Below are 21,727 nucleotides of genomic sequence, written 5' to 3'. Positions count from 1 at the left end.
CTGGTCTCAAACTCCTAATCTCATCGTGATTCACCTGCCTCAGCCTCCCAAAGTGCTGGGATTAGAGGCATGAGCCACCGTGCCCGGCTGTTCTTCCATTCTTAGTGACACAAAACAATGGTGCATCTCACAGCTGACAGCATCTCAGACTTGATAACATCTCCCTAGGATTTTAAGTGCACATGAATATGGTCCTGCCTCAGCATTCCCTGAGGACCAAGTGCCCACCCTGCTGCAGAAGGCAAGGCTTCCAAGGTTCCATGAGCTGAAGACCCTTGTATGGGCACATCCCAAACATCCATGAAAAGAGAGACAGTAGATTAACTTAGTAATCACAGAACACCAAAGGCAAAGGGGATGTGGTATCAATGACTGCTTCAAAAATAGAGGCTATCAAGACTTCCTGAAGTACAGTTTTGAGCCAGGGCTTAAAGGTGAGCAGAAAGACCAACAAAACAGAATTACATGAAGGTAGCTGCAGTTTCACTCCAGTATGACTGGAGTGCCAGGGACGACATCCTACGGCACAGTATCAAGGGAGCAGAGTGCAGCCTGAACTGCACAGCAGGGGTCAACTGTGTCTGTCCCTGACCACCTGTGGATGTGCGGAGTTAGGAAGGCAGTGACCGCCATAACCATCCCTGCTCTTGGAAAGCAGACTCAGGTGGCCATCCTGACCTTTGGTTGTCCCTGTCTATAAGTGCTTCTGCTTTATGGTGGCATGAAAATGGAACTGGCTGTAGGAGGGTGAGATGAGCTAATGTGTGGCCAGAATCCATCCAGTCAATCGCCACGGAATGAAAGACAGGAAAGAGGAGCTGCAGGGAGGCTCCAGGAGGGCTTGTTTTGTCTCATTTGCTCAGCCATCTTACTAACTGCTGCTCTTTAAACAGTCAGGGTTATTCTATTTTTCTTCTTAGCATCATTGTGGAACAAATAATGAAAGAGGAACATAGATACTTAACGTTTTTAGATGTCCTCCACATGCCCCTTAACAGCAGGTCGGGAGAATACAAGAGGCCATGGCTGGTTAAGAGTATGGGTTCTCAGCTGGGTGCAGTGGCTCACACCTGTAATCCCAGCACTTTGGGAGGCTCACTTGAGCCTGGGAGTTTAAGACCAGCCTGGGCAGCATGGCAAAACCCTGCCTCTACTAAAAATACAAAAACTAGCAGGGCATAGTGGCGCATACCTGTAGTCCCAGCTACTTGGAAGGCTGAGGCACGAGAATTGCTTGAACCTGGGAGGCGGAGGTTGCAGGTTGCAGAGAGTCGAGATCACGCCACTCCTGCCTGAGTGACAGAGCGAGACTCTGTCTTGGAAAAAAAAAAAAGGGGGGGGGCCAGGTGTGGTGGCTCACACCTGTAATCCTAACACTTTCAGAGGACAAGGTGGATGGATCAGTTGAGGTCAGGAGTTCAAAACCAGCCTGACCAACATGGTGAAACCCTCTCTCTACTAAAAATACAAAAAATTTAGCTGGGCGTGGTGGTGCACGCTTGCAGTCCCAGCTACTCAGGAGGCTGAGGCAGGAGAATCGCCTGAACCCAGGAGGTGGAGGTTGCAGTGAACCAAGATCGCACTACTGCACTCCAGCCTGGGCGACAGAGGGAGACTGTCTCAAAAAAAAAAAAAAAAAAAAAAAAAAAAAAAAAGCAAGCAAGGGCTCAGAGGTCGGATGACCAGCGGCTAAATCGAGGCTCACCTCACTCTAGCTGTGTGACCCTGGGCAATCTGCTTACTGTCACTCAACCTCAGTTCTTAGTAAAACAGGGATGATGACAATACCGACCAACCATACATGACCGTTCGCTTTACTATTTTACCAACATCTTGTAACTCCTGGAGGACCTTCTATGCAACAGCATTCATTGCAACAACACTCTTCAGTTTAAAGGTTGAGTTAAAAAGATCACTTCAAAGTCCCAAGTCAAATAAACTACAACAAACTCACATGAGAAAAATCACAGGGGCAATGCTTTGGGCAAAGGCAAAAGTCTTACCTCACAGGAATAGCTTTGGGCACTGTGCTGATATTATTTATTTGATATTTAGGCTTCTCTGCATGGATAGAGAAAGTTTCAACTCCACTGTCAAACTCAGGAGGCTGTGCCAAACTGTGCGATTTCACAAGAGTTTTTGGAGAAGTGGGAGTTTTTGAAGACAAGTCAGGTTTATGTGCAGTTTCACTTGGCAGAAGATTGTGATTGAATTTAGGACTTTCAAACTTGCGTTCAAACGGTCGGGCAGAACTTGTATATGGTTTTGGTGTGAATCGATTGTATGCTGGAGTGACCATTTTCTGAGTCTGTTCAGTTCCATTAACTGGGGCTTTATCTGGAAAACTTTTCTGGGGATAGAAAGCTGGCTGAGCAGTATCTTCTCGGTTTGGTGGTCTGAAAGTTGCTGGCTTATTCTGAGATGGAGGTGGGTCTGGTTTGGACACTAAGGAATTCTGAAAATCCAATGACACTGAATTACCTGAAAAACAAACATAGTATTTAAAAACCTTTCTGAAAAAAGGTGTAACAGCCCTCTCCCAGCTTAACTTGTCCTGGTGCTGGAGTCGAGGCCCAAGTGTGGGTGGCACAGCCAGAGCCTGACTCTTGAGCCCTGGAGGCTAGGTGTGATGCTGAGGGATGAGGGCAGCACGGACAGGTGGTACGATGAGTATATCCTGATGCCCTGGAGTTAGGGTCCAGCTGCTAAGATTCCTGGCCTCCAAAGACTGTTACTAGTCTTTGTGAAAACCGGAATGTCCAATAATCATATAATAAGGATACTCACTATTAATTAGAAAAATGTAAAACAAAACCAACCAAAGGCATTAAATACTATTTCACACACACTAGAATGGAAAAACTGAAAAGTGCGATAATGCCAAATGTTGGTTAAGAAGTGGAACCACAGGATTTTTTATGCACCGCCAGAGGCAGTGTAATATAGTACCAACTGAACTCTGTGAAATAATTAAAGACACTACAAGACAAGAGAATTATTAATCCAAATTCCTCATGAACATGGTAATATAATTTATCACAGTATGAGAAGAAAAACCATATGGTCATCTTAATACATGCAGGAAAAACATCTGACCAACTGCTTGCAGCAAACTCTGAATATAGGGAACATCTTAAACATGACAAAGGACATCTATGAAAATCCTACCGCTAACATTCTAAGGGTAAAACATGAAGTCCTTCCTCCTTAAGATCAGGAACTAGCAAAAGAGGTCTAATTTCACCACTTATGTTTCAGAGTTCATTGGAGGTCCTGGCCAGTGCAATCAGCAAGAAAAGAAAGAAGGCTAGGTGCTTTGGCTCACGCTTGTAATCCCAGCACCTGAGAGGCCGAGGTGGGCAGATCACCTGAGGTCAGGAGTTTGCGAACAGCCTCGCCAACATGATGAAACCCCGTCTCTACAAAATATACAAAAATTAGCTGGGCGTAGTGGTGTACGCCTGTAGTCCCAGCTACTCGGGAGGCTGAGGCAGGAGAATCACCTGAACCCGAGACGCAGAGGTTGCAGTGAGCTGAGATTGTGCCACTGCACTCTAGCTTGGGCGAGAGCAAGGCTGTGTCTCAAAAAACAGAGGAAAAAAAAAAAGAAAGAAAGAAAAGGCATAAAGACTGGAAAGTAAGAATTAAAACTGTCTTCATCTGTAAACATAGTCGTGTGTGAAACAAAATCTTAATAAGTCTCAATCCAGAACTATAACACGTCTGCTTGAAGACTCACAAGTCCTGGGAGGTGCCTCCTAAGGGAATAAGAGAGAAGTCTGTGCTACGAAAATGCCTGTTCACGGCAGAAGAGATAAACACTTTGTGTTATATGCTGAGGGCAAAATGTTACACAGCTCTTAAGATGAATAAGCTGGAGCTGTATGTGATCTACCTGATATGTAAATGCGAAAGTCAAGCTGCTATGGGATACATTTTGTGTGAAACATCATGGCTTTTCTACTTGGGTGTGTGAAGATAAAACATAACAATACGTTTTACAAACCATCTTTAGATATACTGGCAAACACTACTTCCAGAAGATTCAGAGACTAGCACAAAAGATTAAAATCTGTTTAGCTAAAAGGCTTGTCCAAAATAATGGTCTTGTAAAAACAGGAGACACACTTTTAACAAAATTCTTAGTTTTTACTGTTCCCAGCCCAAAGGTTTCAATCATGTATTTTTTAACGTAAAAACCATTTTGCCTAGAAACCACCAGAATTGTACTTCTTAAGCATTACTGTGTTATGTCTACTTCCGAACTTCCTACCTTCACCATGTGTTCCCTTAGAATGTATGTGGAGAGACGCGCTGGTGACAGGTTGAGATGGCTGGGCGTACTGCGAGGGCAATGGAGGAGGAGGGGGAGTGACCTGGAGGGGTTCATAGCGTTTCTCACCAAAAGATCTATCTACACCATCAGCTTCAGGAGGCTTTCCCCTGTTAACAAATGAAGAAAATGCCAACACCTGTAAATGGACTCACATTTACAAAACAAGTTCTCATTTCTCCACGTATCTCTAAGTTAAAAAAAACTAGAAATTTCACAATTTATTCTCATGAGTATGGGTAGCTACTCTACTGAAATATAAAAACAGATTCAACCATTTATCGGCACAAGAAATGTCCAGACACACAAATACTTTAAGAATATTAGTAAAACATCCAGAAGATGGCAACCAAAGGCAGGTGAAATTTTGGGTATATTTTAATATTTGTTATTTACAAAAGATAGTAACATTGACAGATTTAAGAAATTCTTGCAAATATTCTGAAAACATATCATGGCACAAACTTTCCTGAGACTCACTTTTTTTTTTTTGAGCTAGGGTCTCATTCTGTCGCCCAGAGTGGAGTGCAGTGGCGTGATCTCGGTTCACCGCAACCTCTGCCTCCCAGGCTCAAGCGACTCTTCTGCCTCAGCCTCCCGAGTAGCTGGCATTACAGGCGCCAGCCACCATACCTGGTTAATTTTTGTGTTTTTAGTAGAGATGGGGTTTCGCCATGTTGGCCAGGCTGGTCTCAAGCTCCTGACCTCAAGTGATCTGCCTGCCTCGGCTTCTTAAAGTGCTGGGATTACAGGCATGAGCCACCGCGCCCGGCCCTAGACCCACTTCTGATTTTGTATCTGGCATCTGGCGTACTCGGAGCACTACAAAAACAGATGTCGCAGACTTACGGGTTGGCAAACTTTTTCACTGAAACACCAGAAAGTAAATGTTTCTGGTCTTTTGGTCCATACAGTCTTTGTCACAACTATTCAAACTATGCGGTTATAGTCTCAAAGCAGCCACACACAATGGGCATATCTGTGTTTCCGTAAAACCAAAAAAACTGGAGCTTTTACTTTAAAATTTCCTCGAGTTACCAGGTCCATTGTTTGGTTAAATGACTGCTAGAGCCACAGATACTGCTTTATCTTACAAGGTTCATTTAAGTCAAATTGTGCCATGTATGCTTATTTTTTCAGATTGCCAATTGTTAATATGTAACACAAAATTCACACACATCTTTTTAGAAGACCCATAATTGCAACATTGCCATCTAAACCTTACTGCTGAATGCCAAAGCCGCACTAGCTTTATGTGCACCCACAATAACATACGCATTTGGAATATCCCGGTCATTTTCATACATTTTCATTGAAGAAGTCTCATGATTGGCTTCTTTATCTTGCTTTCATGAATTTAGACTAAGCCCTTGACGACGACATTAAAATCTGAAAGTGCACATAATGCCAGTGACACAGTGAGGGACACCTTACGGAACAGCCTCACATTAATTGCCAGTCTTACCACTTGACGTTCCTTTTCAAGTAGTCATAGCTAGTGTAAGAGCCAAGAAATCTAGGTGATGGCAAAGCAAGCGCAACAGAAAAATGAAAGAAAATGGTCAATCTAACTAAGTACATTTGCAGCAAATGGAACTCAAATGTCATTTAAAAATAACCAACATCCACGATTTCACCATCATTTGGTCTATAAAGGAACATATCACTAACTCTCATTTGGCCAAGGAAATTAAAGATAGATAAAACACAGTCACTTAGTTATGCCATCTGCTGGCTCACCCTCCATGTACTTTAACTGGTACTGCAGTGAAGAGCAATGTGTTTGAGCTTTGCTCCTTCTGCACCTCTGTTGCAGCTGCTAATAGTGAGCAAAGAAATTTATCAAATCAAAGAGTGGCGATCAAGGATAATCAGCAGGTTCTGAATAAGTGGGAGTGAAATGTCCTATTAAAGAAAAAAAAAAAAAAAAAAAGGCTGGGCAAAAGAAACACTGCAAGTGAAGACACAGGAAAAAGTAACACAACAGAAGAGCTACACCGAGCCCCTGGGAGGGGAATGGTAAATGGACAGATATAAACATGCCTGGCTTGAAACCTGGCCAGACTTCACATGTTCCTTTCTAGCAAGACCTCTTGCATCGGCAATCGTAAGCTGGGCCCTGTGGTGGTGGAGTCTTACTGGTGAAGCTGCATGCTTGATGCTCAGAGTCTCTCTCATCTAATGTCGTCTCACAAACACAAAAACAACTGAACATCAGTCTCTTACATTTAGTTCTTTAAAAGCTAAAAACCACCATCATTTGAGACCTGGAAGTCTCAGAGTGAGTTGAGTCCTGAAAGGTAGATTTGATAACAAAAAATCCCTGGTTGTTCTGAAGAAGTTGACTCGATCTCTGGGCGGAGACATGTGCCCAGCCCTGGAGGGACACTGCTCTTCTTGCACTGTCTTAGAATCCTGGAAACTTCCCATTGACTTTGGAGGTGAAATGTCTAAGCTACTGTCTCCTAACCTTTCCAGTTGTAATCCAGCTCTATGCAACTGTAAGACTGGGTTATCTGCTTGCTTCCTGGGGCATCTGTCCTGTGCTAACAAAGATTATTTTCTGTCTCTAATTCTCACCATTTCTGAGGTGTGTTTTTAAGTGAAGCATAAGCACACATCATCTGGAGGAAGACAATTTTGCCATTCCTGTATTTTACCGAAAGAAAGAAATGCCTGAAGGCAGTCTATTTAGTGACAAACAGTCAATGGTTCTGAAATGCAGGACAGAGTTCTACATTTTAAGCTATTTTCCAGTTGATGAAGTTGTACTCATTGGATAAGAGGATGAAAACCCATTACAAGGGGAAGTTACAGAAACAACTTTCCTCTTAGTTATCTTTCATGACCCTTATTCTCCTTTCCAGTTCTCTAACCATTAAATACCTATATAGGAAAATGTAGCACAATTATAAAGAGTTTCAATTTCACACTACAAAGGAAAAAAAGTATACTGGTCTCCATCCCAAATTATACTTTTCTCACTCACAGCAGCAGGGAGTAAAATCAAACTGAGTTCTGAGTAAATTCACAAAGACAGATGTCATCTATTTCACAATATATCCCTGTGAAAACAATGACCAGGTAATACAGGTTCCTTCCAGAGCTGTGTTAATGAAAAGGAGGGTGGTGGATGCACCTAGTACACCACACCGTTTTGAGCTTCATTCACTCAACAATTATTAAGCCCCCACTGTATGCAAGGCAATGTTCTACACCCTGAAGTTACACATCACAAATAAGCTAAGTCTTCTTTCTAGAAAAACAAAGCAAACATGCATTTCAATCAATTTCCTGGCAAAACAGTTTACTTTTTAGATCTAAATATAATCCTTTTTTTTTTTTGAGACAGAGTCTTACTCTGTTGCCCAGGCTAGAGTGCAGTGGCAGGATCTCAGCTCACTGCAAGCTCCGCCTCCTGGGTTCATGCCATTCTCCTGCTTCAGCCTCTCGAGTAGCTGGGACTACCTACGGGCGCCCGCCACCATGCCCAGCTAATGTTTTGTATTTTTAGTAGAGATGGGGTTTCACCGTATTAGCCAGGATGGTCTCAATCTCCTGACCTCATGATCCGCCCGCCTCGGCCTCCCAAAGTGCTGGCATTACAGGCGTGAGCCACTGCGCCTGGCCATATAATCTTTTAAGGTTGTATTCTATTTACCAAGTATGTAAAACGATAAGAGATATCTTTAAACTACACCCATGAACCTTCTTCTGACAGGAATGAATGTGTTTAACGGTGTTTAGTAAAAATAATAACTAAAGGGTACACCCAAAGGTGAGCTCCCAAGGCTCAGTGCCTAGCTCACTTTAGGCTAGACACCATTTAGATGCTACTGTGATAACTGTAAATGAACTCCTGTAACACTGTAAATGTAAACGAATTCCTAATGACAAATCCACATCAGTTTTTGTTCTTGTGGGTTTTTTTCTGTTGAGGTATGAACCCAGCTGTGCGCCTGTGTGGGTTTACATTGTGCCTAGCTCACTTCAGTCTAGACACCATCTAGATGCCACAACCCCTTTCTAGTGTTGTGCTACGGGGAGGTTCACAACATTAGTGGAAGACACGATTTGCATTTAATATAACCCCCACTGCAGCACTCTCAGTTTGCATTTGTATTCTCATAAACTGCTTTCTTCTGTAAACATAAAGCCTTAAACACAGGAGAGTGAAAACAAATGTTTTAAGTCTTCACTTTGAATGATGTCTTAGAAAAAGCAGTGGTAATTAAAATTAGGTTTTAATGTTAGTGGTTTTAAAGTACATTCTAAAACAATTTTCACACAATAGTAAATGACAAATAATTTCCCAAGATAATCCCAAGTCCATGTAACTAATTAAGGAAAAATCTAGGTGCTTTTAATCTAGACACAATACTATGTGTGATGAATTCTAATACGTCAATCTGGCTGGGTACTGCTATGAAGGGATTTTCCAGGTTTTATGTCCCCAGTCAGTTGAGGGGAGATGGTCTTGGGAGGGCCTGGCCTACTCAGTAGAGCCCTCTGAATGAGAATTTAGGCCTTCCGTGATCTCCCACGCTGCAGTAGCTCAAAATCTTCCCTTCCTGACCAACTGCCCTCTGAAATACGACTTGCTTAGCCAGCTCCTGTAACTGTGTACGTGGATTTCTTTTGACAAATCCACATCTGTTTTTGCTCTTGCGGGTTTTGTTCTGTTGAGGTATGAAGCCTGTGTGGGCTTAGACCCAACTATCAGTACCAAATTCTCTTATCAGTCAGGGTTCAACCAGACACACAGAACCAGCAGGAGACACAAACCCATGTAGGCACAAGAAAGGAGAACAAACTAACATGAAACCCGGGGATGAGCAAACAGAGGGGAGCAGCAAGCACAGGGGAAAGATGACTGGGAGTCAAGAAACTTGGGTTCAGTCCCAGCTCTGCCCTGTCATTTTCCCTCACCTGTAAAACTGGATCAGAAATCTTATAAAAACAAAAAACCTCTTCGGTATTTCCCTCAAACAGGATTCTCCTCACATCTGTTTTTATATTTAAAAAATAAAAACAGAAAAGAAAACGAACCAGCATGAGGTCATTATGTGTGTGTACAGAAGTGAAGACTGAAGATTACGTAACAATGAGGGTCCTTGTAGTTGACACTGTCTTCCGTCAAAACCCTGTGACGTTAGCATCTTTGTGAATGCAAAAACTGTGTACATCTAACAGCAGACTTTAAAAGCAAAACACACATCCCAGAACTAAAAAAGCATGTACAATGCTGAACCACTAGAGCCTACAGAAATCATATATTACATTTAAACTATTTTTCTTCAAAATATATTGAACTGCACGAGATTAATATGCTGCATCCTATTTTTTAAAAGCCAGGTGAAATAGCTTACTTTGAAGAATAACTAGAAAAATTTGATTGATTCTGAGAATGAGCTGGCTTTGCAGGCTCAGAGAGATGGCTGGCAGCAATGTGTGCAGGAGGCTTATTCTCAAAACTTCTTCGGTCAAAGTATGAGAGCTGTTTTCGATAATATTCTTCATCTTCTTCAGGGTCATAATGATTTGACCGAACGATATCTTCAGGTGGCTTCAGTTGAGGCTTTTGAGGTTCTGGGATCCTAACAGATAATGAATGACAAATGGAACACCTTTTTAGATATTAATGTTATGAAGGAAGTAGAATATGTAAATCTTACCTTGACCAAAAGGTCAATAATTACTAACTGCTGTGATTACTGAGGATCTGAGCAGTCCAATAGTTAGAATGGATATTTCAAATCCCATGTCCTAACAGTATACTCAAAAGGCAGCCTCTTTCTGGCTCATGAGTCCTTTAACACAATTTAATAAGCTCAACGATTATATGATTAGGGGACAGCAGTTTAGAAGTAGTTAATCAGAAAGACAAAGGGGAATGCAACCAGGACAGTGAGCATCTTGAGAAGTACATATATGAAGGTCAAGAACAGTAAATGATAGACTTTAAGAACTTTCACAGGGATTTTTAAGAACTCAGTCCAGGATCTCAATGATTCTCATATGAACGAATAACTCTATATGGTCTAAAGTTCTAGAAGGCATAGAAAGCAGATGAGGAAGAAAGCAAGTCACTAAGTAAACGCATATTAGACAGTTCTCTTCTTTATCATAAGTGCAAACATATATTCAGGCAAAAAAAAAAAAAAAAGAAGACCTGTATTCAAACCTAATCTGTCACTTATTGGCAGTGCAATGAGGCCATGGGAAAAAGCTCAGGCTGAGGAGCAGCCGGCCAGGTTTCTCTTCCAGCTCTAAGAAGTCTTGTAAGCTACTTAACCCCTCTCAGCCTCAGTATCTCTCGCTACAATGCAGAACAACACTGTCACCTCATTATGCTGATGTGCTTAGCACAAGGACAAGCACCTGATGCACACTCACTGAATGATTTAGTTATCTTAACCAGTCTGAGTCTGTTTCCTCACCACTGGAAACTAAGAGTTCACATGTTGAAAAGCACTTTTAAAACTAAAAAACATAATACAAATGTCAGAGCTTAAAAATGTTTATTTAATCATCTGCTTGGAGACTATCCTTCCGAAAGTTTGCTAAAGGTATAAAGATTTGTCAGAAAAGGCATAATAAAGTTCTACTTTTTTTTTTTCTTCTTAGAATCACTGTTTAGGAGAGCTGATAGTTTGTATTTAAGGACAAACTCCTCCTATTCACACCTCTACTCTACTAACACAGTGAAAGGTTTTCTCATTGACTAAGAGGGATAAATTCCTGGTCAGTTCTATGTCACAAAGAGCGCAAAGTGCACTCACCTGTACAGAGTTTTGTCATGTTCACTGAATTGATTCTGAGAAGTGGGTTTGGGACCAATGATGGGAGCACCTGAAGGTTTAGATGCTACTTCTGGAGGCTGTTTAGAAAAAAAAAAAAAGACAAATATGCCTAAGGAACAGATAATTACAGAACAGATATCATGTAATGGGGGAGGCGAGCGCTAAGAAGCCTTTTAAACTGTGTGCCTATGCATCCAAGGCAGTAAAGACATATTTACCTTAAAAGTGGCAGTGTCATTTACATCCTTCTTGGTCTCTAAGGATGCAGATCTTTTGTTTTCAAACATCTTAACTCTGGTGAGGACAGACTGTGGCTTCATTGCTGGATCTTCCTCTTCTTCAGTTTGAGTTGGGGGTGGAGGCAGCGGTTTGGTATTTGAAGGCAGAGCTTCTGGCTTATGCTGAGATGAAGGTATCAGCGGAGGGACAGCTGCAGCACCATGGAGAGGCTCAAAATGACCTGCTCTAGAGGTAAATCCTTGGGGTGGGACTTGCTCGTAACTGCGTGAATATTGCTCAAAATACTGCTTGGGCTCTGCGGGCTTGGGCCCTGCTGAAGGGTAGGGCTGGGTTTCCGGCCTGTGTCTACCATGCGTGTCATACCCAGGAGCTGGCTGCTCTTCGTGCCGTAGGGCAGATGCTCTAGGTGCCTGTTCATAACGTGGTCTGCTGTCATAGGACAGAGGGGCTGGCTCTTCAAAACGTGGAAAGTACCCGCGTTCTGAGGACTCTTCCGGATGCTGTCTGGAGTCAAGGTCTCGAGAGTGCTGACTATCAAAAGGTGGCCGAGATGGGTAGGGCTGTTTGTCATCATAATATGACCACTGTTCTTCATACATGGGGGCGCGATCTTCGTATCGCAGACGATGCTCATAGGTTCGAGAAAACTGGTCCGTATAGCTTGAGGACTCGTATCTGTATGTGGGCTGCTCAAGGTCTCTGCTGGCTTGTTTCTCTACGTATGGGAGTTGGGGTTCATAGGTCAGATTAGGCTCCTTGTCTGGCCTGTGCCCTGGAAGACCAACGGCTGGCTGTTTCAAAACATGGTTTTGTCTCATCATTTCCTCGGGATATGGATCCTTTCTGTATACCTGTATAAAAAAATTCACATTTAAGGACAAAGTCTTGTTTTTAATTCTAGTCTATTTTATTAGACTATGATTAAATATTAAACTATGATTTAATATGTGAAAATGGTACGTTTTACCATTTATTATCAGGATAGACAAGATTAGTGGAAAATGATGGTTTAAGTGAAAGCTCAAAATGTATAATGCAGGTAGGGGCTTTTATATTTCAGCATGTACTAAACAGTGAGTTAAGATAAATATTAAATTTAGTAGAAAATTAACGCACTGAACTATTGATTACACTTCATTTTGACACTGAAAAATCCTAAAGAAAATTTATGGGCATCATAATCTGTGTTAACATAAATATGTTTATGATGGGTTTCGATTACGTATTAAGGAATTCTGGAAGATACTGAAAGCCAAAAATAAAAATAATAAACAATAAGCACAAATCTCAATTAAAAGGCCTGTTTTCAAATAATCAGTATACCAATGGAAGCCATGCAAACTACAAAACTGAAATGATTTGTATTGATTTGAAAGCATTACAGTGTACAAGCCCGCAGTAAAAAAGCAAAAGGAACACTTAAAGGGCAAAGCAAAAATGATCATGTGCCAGATTGATGGAGAGCAACAAATTAGTGCAACACTGCAGCACAGGTACCTTTGTTGGATCTACATGCGACGACAATGATGGTTCTTGATCTCTTAGCATTATGTGAGCTGCCTCAGTACTTGGTGTTCTTAAAGAATCAGCTTGTGGTGAGTAAGTGGTGGAAGGAGCTGGGGTGGGCTCCTCCAGTCTGACATTAGTTAAATTTACATTATGATTAACAGCAGAGGTTGATGATGCTGGGTTTGTTTCAGGCGAAAGGTAAGGGACTGGAGATGAAGCTTCTGCTTTCTGTGAAGTGTTTAAAATATTTTAAATATAGTGTTTCTGTTTACTGCTAACTTCCCACTTCAATTTATAGTGATTGGTAGACATACATTTTAAGTGTGCTGAATAACAAAACTATGACCTCATGCCCTAAACTTTTCGGGAAAAAAAAAAAAAAATCCAGTACATTGCTGTGTTAAGACAAACACACAAAATTTAGAATTAAGTCCTTGGTACTCTCAAATTGAAATTGAAGATTAATTCTTAATCTGGAGAAAGGACAACATATATATTTTTAATTCAATCACCACATTCTAAAATTTAATAATGCACCTCTATCTACAAAACGTTGAATGTTTGCTGCTTACCTGTTGAGAGGCTGGCTTAAATCCAGGGGAGTCTATTCTATGAATTGGTTGTGGCTGCGCTTGTGGTGAGTAAGGAGGATATGTTTGGTTTTCATGATGCATTCCAGAGGAGTCCTCTCTTACAGGCTCAGAGGACCGTGTAATGGCAGACTCCGGTGGAGTCCCAACCTCATCATTAAGAGTTTCATCTAGTTCTTGATCAGTGTAGGCCCCGCCTTCTGTGTCTGTGTCTTCATAGTCAGAAGTGTGTCTACTGTCCGTGCTATACATTGAGTATTCACTACCTGGAGCTGACAGGTAGGACAGACGATCATCATGCAAATCAAGGTCATCACTTGTAGCACCATCCGCCTGGGTCAAATAAAAGTAAATTACAAATTTTATTCAGTAGTTCTTTAAGAGATGGCCTTTATCGTATAAGGGAGATTGAAAAGGATATCTTTCTCTGGAGAAGTCACATCTACTTCTTGAAACTTCTGGTAAGGAAAAGTCAAGAAGATTGCACAAGCACACACACAGACACACAGAGCACCCCTTGAGATCTGAAGGGCATGGATGAAGGAAACAGTGGCTGGTAAGCCAGGACAAAGTCAGACTCCAGGGCCCAGCCCCGGAAGACGACGAAGAAACCCTGACACTGCTCAGATTTATAAAACCTACTCACTAGCTCTTCAGCCCTTGTAAGCAAGGGGAAGAGGGAGAATTACCAAACTAAGCTCACAGAAACAAGGACACACTGACAGAAGAGCACACAGGAGAATACCTATGAAATAAACCCAACAGCTCAAAAGTTGAACAAGAGCTAATATATTTATGTTTAGGAAACAACTGATATGGTTTGGATTCGAGTTCCCACCGAAATTTCATGTTGAATTGTAATCCCCAGTGTTGGGGGAAGGGCCTGGTGGGAGGTGACTGGATCATGGGGGTGGTTTCTAATGGTTTAAGCATCATCTCCCTCACACTGTCTTGTGGTAGAATTCTTCCAAGATGTTTTTTTAAGTGGGCAGCACCTCCCCCACTCCCTTCCTCCTGTTCCAGTCATGTAAGATGTGCTTCCTTCCCCTTCCACCATGACTGCCAGTTGCCTGAGGCCTCCCCAGAAGCAGGAGCCTGTACAGCCTGCAGAACTGTGAGCCAATTAAACCTTTTCTTTATAAATGACCCAGTCTCAGATGGTTCTTTATCGCAGTGTGAGAATGGACTAATACAGTAAATTGGTACCAGAGAAGTAGGACATTGCCAAAAAGATATCTGAAAATGTGGAAGCAGCTTTGGAACTGGGTAATGGGCAGAGGTTGAGACAGTTTGGAGGGCTCAAAAGAGACAGAAAAATGAGGGAAAGTTTGGAATTTCCTAGAGACTTGTAGAAATGTTTTGACCACAATGCTGATAGTGATATGGACAATAAAGTTCAGGCTGTGGAAGTCTCAGACAGAGAAGAACTTACTGGGAACCGGAGTAAAGGTCATTAATTCTTGCTATGCTTTAGCAAAGAGACTGGCGGCACTGTGCCCCTGCTCTAGTGATCTGTGGAACTTTGAACTTGAGATAGATGATTTAGGGTATCTGGTAGAAGAAATTTCTAAACAGCAAAGCATTCAAGAAGCGACCTGGCTGCTTCTAACAGCATGTGTTCATATGTGTGCACAAAGAGATTATCTGAAACTGGAACTCATATTTAAAAGGGAAGCAGAGCATAAAAGTTTGGAAAATGTGTAGCCTGGCCATGTGGTAAAAAATAAAAACCAATTTTCTGGGGAGGAATTCAAGCTGGCTGCAGAAATTTGCTAAGTAAGGAGGGACAGAATGTTAACAGCCAAGACAATGGGGGAAAATGTCTCCAAGGCATTTCGGAGACCTTTGTGGCAGCCCCTCCCATCTCAAGCCCCCTCCATCTCAAGCCTGGAGGCCTAGAAGGGAAAAATGGTTTTGTGAGCCAGGCCCGGCCCTGCTGCTCTGTGCAGCCTCGGCACATGGTGCTCTGCCTTATGGCTGCTCTAGCTCCAGACATGGTCAAAAGGGGCCAAGTTACAGCTAAGGCTGTTGCTTCAGAGGGTGCAAGCCCTAAGCCTTGGCAGCTTTGACATGGTGCTAAGTCTATGGGTGTACAGAGGCAGACAGTAGAGGCTTGGGAGCCTCTGCCTAGATTTCAGATATGTATGGAAATGCCTGGATGTCCAGGCAGAAGTCTGCTGCAGGAGCAGAGCCCTCATGGAGAACCTCTAGGGCAATGTGGAAGGAAAATGTGGGGCTGGAGCCCCCACACAGAGTCCCCACTGGGGCACTGCCTAGTGGAGCTGTGAGAAGAGGGCCACTGTCCTCCAGACCCTAGAAAGGTAGGTCTGCCAACAGCATGTACCATGCACCTGGAAAAGCCACAGGCACTCAATGCCAGTCCATGAAAGCAGCTGCAGGGGTTGTGCCCTGCATGGCTTCAAAGGCCTTGGAAGCCCACCCCTTGCATCAGTGTAGCCTGAGTGTGAGCTGAGGAGTCAAAGGAGATTATTTTGGAGCTTTAAGATTTGATGACTAATCTACTTACTTTTGGAATTGCATGGGGATCGGAGGTCCTTCGTTTTGGCAGATTTCTCCCTTTTCAAAAGGAAGTATTTACCCAATGCTTATATCCCCTTTGTCTCTTGGAAGTAACTAACTTGTTTTTGATTTTACAGGCTCCTAGGTAGAAGGGAGTAGCCTTGTCTCAGATGAGACTTTCAACTTTTGAGTTAATGCTGAAATGAGTTAAGACTTTGGGGCACTGTTGGGAAGGCACCATTCTATTTTGCAAAGTGAGGAGGACGTGAAATTTGGGAGGGACCAGCGACAGAATGATATGGTTTGGATTCGTGTCCTCACACCAATCTCATGTTGAATTATAATTCCCAGTGTTGGAGTGCGGCCTGGTAGGGGATGATTGGATCATGAAGGCAGTTTCTAATGGTTTAGCACCATCCCCCTAGTGCTATCTTGTGGTAAGAGTTCTCCCAAGATCTGTCTGTTTAAAAGTGTGCAGCACTCCCCCCTTCTCTCTCTGCCTCCTGCTCCAACCATGTAATTAAGACATGCTTATTTCCCCTTCACTGTCTGCCATAAGTTTCCTGAGGCCTCCCTAGAAGCAGAAGCCTGTACAGCCCACAGAATTATGAGCCAATTAAATCTCTTTTCTTTATAAATTACCCAGTCTCAGGTAGTTCTTTACAGCAGTTCAAGAGTAGACTAAAACAACCTGTTAAACATTTGGCCCTTAAAGCTGTTATGAAACACAATGGAAAATCATCACCTACGTGGTGGTTGCCACATTAAGAAGAAATTCTTTATTATTTTTCATAGAAGCAGTATCCAACGGATGGAGAAGGAAAAATACAGTAATGCTTTTCTTTTGTAAGTAATTAAGAACTCAGTTTCTAATAGTTTATGTTGATTGTCTTCTGAGTAGATCAGAAAGAAAGTGAGAAGTATTTGAGGGAAAGGAAGCTACAGAGTTGCAATCAACAGGTTATCACTGGACACTAATGTAACACTAGTACCTGGATTGAAAAGAGCACTCCCTGAGGACCCTGCCTAGACACTGTGCTTAGTCATGACAGCTGAAGGATCTGGAATCCAGAAATCAGAAAGTATTTCTTCCACTTCAGCATGGACTGAAGGACAAACATAAAACTCTTGTCCTCCAGGAAGATGCACTGCTATTAACTAGCAGGTTTGGTGTGGCTCTGCAGGTCTGCTGTGCCAGAAGCAGGGTCTAGGGAGTCAAACTGCCTGAATGGAGCTTTCCATGCAGTCCCTAAGCTTGGCTTGTTAAGACTCTGACCTTGAGCACGATAGGGTGTGTCAGGTCTCCCCATGCTCTGGTTTTCGAGAGAGTATCTGCCAGGCTGGGATGGGGAGAGTGGGAATCCAGGGATCTATCCTGGTAGAGCACAATCTCTCTGAACAAGTCTCAATGGCTTCCAAACTCGGTAATAGCTGTTGCAGAAGAAAAGTCTTCTTGCTATCTACTCTAATCTTTAACTTGCCAGGGTTCTGAATACTATAATCCAGTAGCCACTCAAGGAAACGTTGAAAGTCTGGGCAAAAATAACTTAGAACTAATCAATCCACTTAGTTTTTGCAGCTGGTTTGAAATGCGTATGTGAGCAAGAACGATGAGTTGCTTTGAACTAGGAAATATGTTAAGAAAGCCTCAGGATGACTTTTCCTGGTTTAGCAGGGAACATATAAGACTGTGTTAGATCTTGTAAAAAGGAACTCTTTCTAGCAATTAGGTCAAAATAGTTGGTTCAGGAAAGTCAATGTGAAATGGAGTGGTTTTAGTTTAAGAATCTATTCTATGAAATATACTTGACAGGAAGGGGACAGGAAGATAAACTTTAAGTTGTAACAGTGTTTTCTGCCTTACAAGACGCATCAGTTTAGCCTGATAATAACCTGTTTTTCCTCACATAAAAAGCTATAAAATTGGACCTTTACTTTAAAACCAAGCAAAGAAAGCAGACAAGAATATCACTAAAAGAAATTATAAAAAATTAAGATTTGTGGATTTTAAAAAAGCCTCTCAGGTAGTAGACATGTAGACTTTGTGCATTTTGGGAAAACATTTATAGACTAATTTCATTTTAAGAATTCACTAGTGCAAGCTATTAACATTGGACCTGACAAAGGATGTTAATAGAATTGTGTTGCTATAGAAGGTTAGTATGAAGAAGACTACAATCCTCTCAAGTGCTGCAAAAGTAGAAATCAGTAATAGCGTGTTCCTGTAAAGTGGTGTGGTTTGTTTCCACCTTCATTTTCCTATCAAGTTCCAGATGATATTCAGAGTGGTCTTAGGCTCTTATATACATGGTCCATCCCCCAGACTGGTTCACAAAGAGGAAAACCATAGTTCTGACACCTTACTATACGTGAGAACAACAGACACTGCCTCTCAGTGTTAATAGCTCTCCTTGCAGAGGCTGTGTATGTCTGGGTAGGGGACATGGGGGGTCCTAAGCATGCAGCATGCACTCTCAGAGCCATCTGTAGCCACAGCCAGGCAGAGGAAGATAGGGACCATGCAGGGGCAAAACACAACAAAAACCAAACCAACAAGAAGTACAAAAAACAAAATAAAAACCAGAGATAGTCTCAATCTTCCCTAATAACCAAAACTTATTGCACTGATCTGAAAAAGGTAAAAGACATTTAAAAAAAAAAAAGCTTCCTTCAATGGTGTACTCAGAGGAAATGATTAACTCTCCAGACAAAATAAATAGACCTTCCCATCAAAGATTGCTATAAAACCAGAAAGACTGACAATAGAAAGTAGTTATTTTAAAGCTGGCCACTTGGACATATAGAAAACAAAATTCAAAGCCAGGAAGGAGCTAGTACTTTGTTCAATATCTCCCAGTATGTTGTAAGAATATTAATAGGTGTTGAGTAAAAAATAAATGTGAGGAAATGCATGTAGTAGGCTTTTTAACTTTTAAGATGTCTCAGAGCCTTTAAATGCCAGTGGGTACCAGGATACTCCTGAAGGGGTCGAGGGTTTATTTCCCACCTGCTGCTTGCCTTCATAGTGCCTTCTCTCTCAGAGCAAGTCCTGAATTGAGAATGCTGAGGACAGCACTTTGAGAGATGCTCATCTAGGCCTCCAAATCCCCTCATTTTCAGAGGAGGAAACTGAAGCCAGGCTCAAAGTCGTCATTCATAGCCAGATAGGGGTAGCATCAGAACTCAACCTGCTCTTCATTATAATTTGAGATTCTTTAGGAGACAATCCTACTGTAGTGGTAATTCAACAGGTGAGAAAATTTAAGAATTCTCTTACCATGAGAAACAACTTTCATAACCCCTACACACATATTATAAAAACCTAAAAGCTAACTTTCCCTAAATTTCTCCAATATGTTGATCTAATTAGAAAGCACTGGTATCTCAAAAGCATCTCTGATTAGTTACATAATTTACTCAACAAGTCAAAAATGAAACAGGAAATGTCTTACCTTTCCCTCAGAAACCCATACCAGCTGGTTTTGCTGTTGCTGAATTGCTTCTTTCAGGGCACCATACCAACCATCATTCATTGAATTTAAGTTAATTGTAGCTGAAAATAAATTAACGATGTAGTTTTATGGTTAGAGCACTGCCAAAAGTCAGAAGAATTCAACCCTGCTTACAGCTAAATCGTCACTACTGAAAGATGGTATCTGAGGATGCAAACATCTGAAATTTCTATGTTGCTACTGTATATTTTCTTTTAACCAAACAGCAGCTGTTAACACAACAGGAAGCTTTTCAAGAAAAGATCGTGTAAGTTTTAGTATTTGAACACTGTAACATTTTGGCCTACTTAATGTTGTCCAGACATTGTAAGCTGAAAGAAGGCCTTTAACATACTCACTTGTAAAAAGATGGTGATTGTTTTTACGAAGTTTATGAGATCGCTCATATAACTTCCTGGCACTTTTCCGAGATTCTGGACATAACCTCATTCTCATTGTTTTTACTCCTTGCTTAGAATCAGGATTAAGAAATACAACAATTGGATACCACTGGGCATAGTTAAGACGATCAACTGCATTTGGTGTTACATCTAATAAAGCATGTTTGTCCTAGAAAAAGAAAGCAAAATATATACAAAGACACAAGACATCATTAATTAAGAATCATCACATTCAGTTGGGTGCGGTGGCTCACGCTATGCCTATAATCCTAGCGCTTTGGGAGGTCGAGGTGGGTGAATCACTTGAGGCCAGGAGTTCGAGACCAGCCTGGCCAGTATGGAGAAACTCTGTTTCTACTAAAAATACAAAAACTAGCAAGGCATGGTGGTGGACGCCTGTAATCCCAGCTACTTCGGAGGCTGAGGCACAAGAATCGCTTGAACCTGAGAGGTGGAGGCTACAGTGAGCCGAGATCACGCCACTGCAGTCCAGCCTGGGTGACAGAGCAAGCCCCTACCTCAAAAACAAAAACAAACAAAATTTCAGTGGTAACGGATCTTTAATTGTATTCTAATGTCTCAGGAGCACATATTAAAAAACTAATTTTAACTTAATTCAATTCCATTTCTGGCCAAATTTCTAAAATCCTTTCTATGAAGTTCACTTTTAAGACTTAGCCCTAACACCACAATCTGATAGTATTATCCGTGTACAGTTAGAAAAAAAGTAAGTTTAAGAATTTAATGTTCCTGACATTCCTTATGAATGTAAATATCAAACTACAACTTGAATTGTACTGATGTAATATATAAGCAGTCTGTTAATTACATCTAAACATCATACACTTGTTTTCTGGTAATGAAAAATCATCTTCTGATGCCTACAGTAACTATTCTCTTGAAAGTAATTATTATAATGCTTTTCAGTAAGGGCTTAATTTTCTTATAGTATGTAACAGTCTTAGAAAAATACCTTCTACTTTCAAATTAACCAAATCCCATCCCACTCAAAACCACAATAACATAATGAAATAGGCCAAATTTTAATAACTTACTTGATCTATGATTTGCTTTATTGTATGCAGGCGAATAATGCCAGAGCTACGTTGGTCAGTTCCAGCGTCTCGTGGTTCACTCTCTATTCATTATGTCAGGACAAAATAAGACATCAAATTTTCATTGGTTAGATCAGAGTTTCTCAACTGCTGGCCACCACTGATATGCCGGGCTGGATAGTACTTTGTGGAAACTGTCTTACGCATGCAGTACTTAAAGTAAGTTTTAATATGCACACTTCTCATTTTTTTTCCACTATTTTTCCAACTACTTTAAGAGTCTGGAAAAAAATTAGCCATTAAAGAAAAAATATATAGGAATGCACATTGTTTTCTTTTGCCTGGGGCTCTAACATGGCTCAACACGGCACTACCTCCCACCCCTTTTCACACTGTGACATCCAGAGAAAATATTATCTGTATGGCACACTGAGATAAACCGAGGAGGCTGCTCCTTCGCCAAGCTCTAACCAGCCACTACTGGCTGAAGAGGTCAATACCTTGGCATGTCCATCAACCATCAGTAATGGTGCTACAGCAGATTGCCTAGGGAGTTCTGGGTTAGAGACCTTAGTTACATCAGTAGAAGGGGAACCTGGGGGCAGGGAGCTGTTCATCTGTAACTGTGAGACAGCCTATGGCTTCATCCTGGCAACCTGTCTTCACTGGTGTACAATGTGCCAAATGCAGCTTGGACTGGTTTCCAACCACCATCTCAGAGCACAGCAACGTTTGTGACTGTGGTCACAAGGATGAAAGGAAAGGAAGAGCTTTGGTGTTTCAGA

The 21,727-nt window shown here is 41.7% G+C and overlaps 1 protein-coding gene across 10 annotated transcripts in view; it reads right to left on the bottom strand.

The window, feature by feature from the left end:
• Nucleotides 1-21,727, bottom strand: part of TJP1 (tight junction protein 1) — a 279,503-nt gene that overhangs the window by 6,108 nt on the left and 251,668 nt on the right. For 6 of the 10 annotated variants that reach the window (XM_033190726.1, XM_033190728.1, XM_033190727.1 and 3 more), the window contains 10 exons: nt 20,943-21,025; nt 19,846-20,056; nt 19,448-19,548; nt 13,458-13,808; nt 12,874-13,113; nt 11,355-12,227; nt 11,116-11,213; nt 9,703-9,930; nt 4,274-4,443; nt 2,004-2,481 (listed from right to left, as the gene is read on the bottom strand). In XM_033190726.1, coding sequence (XP_033046617.1) covers nt 2,004-2,481; nt 4,274-4,443; nt 9,703-9,930; nt 11,116-11,213; nt 11,355-12,227; nt 12,874-13,113; nt 13,458-13,808; nt 19,448-19,548; nt 19,846-20,056; nt 20,943-21,025 — 2,833 coding nt within the window. The remainder of the gene's footprint in view (nt 1-2,003; nt 2,482-4,273; nt 4,444-9,702; nt 9,931-11,115; nt 11,214-11,354; nt 12,228-12,873; nt 13,114-13,457; nt 13,809-19,447; nt 19,549-19,845; nt 20,057-20,942; nt 21,026-21,727) is intronic. The other 4 variants (XM_033190729.1, XM_033190731.1, XM_033190734.1 and 1 more) reach the window with 1 other exon arrangement.

The sequence above is a fragment of the Trachypithecus francoisi genome, unplaced genomic scaffold (genome assembly GCF_009764315.1).
Source record: "Trachypithecus francoisi isolate TF-2019V2 unplaced genomic scaffold, Tfra_2.0 Lachesis_group3, whole genome shotgun sequence".
Taxonomy (NCBI): Eukaryota; Metazoa; Chordata; class Mammalia; order Primates; family Cercopithecidae; genus Trachypithecus; species Trachypithecus francoisi.
The sequence above is the reverse complement of the archived record's forward strand: the minus strand, read 5'-3'. Positions and strand labels throughout refer to the sequence as shown.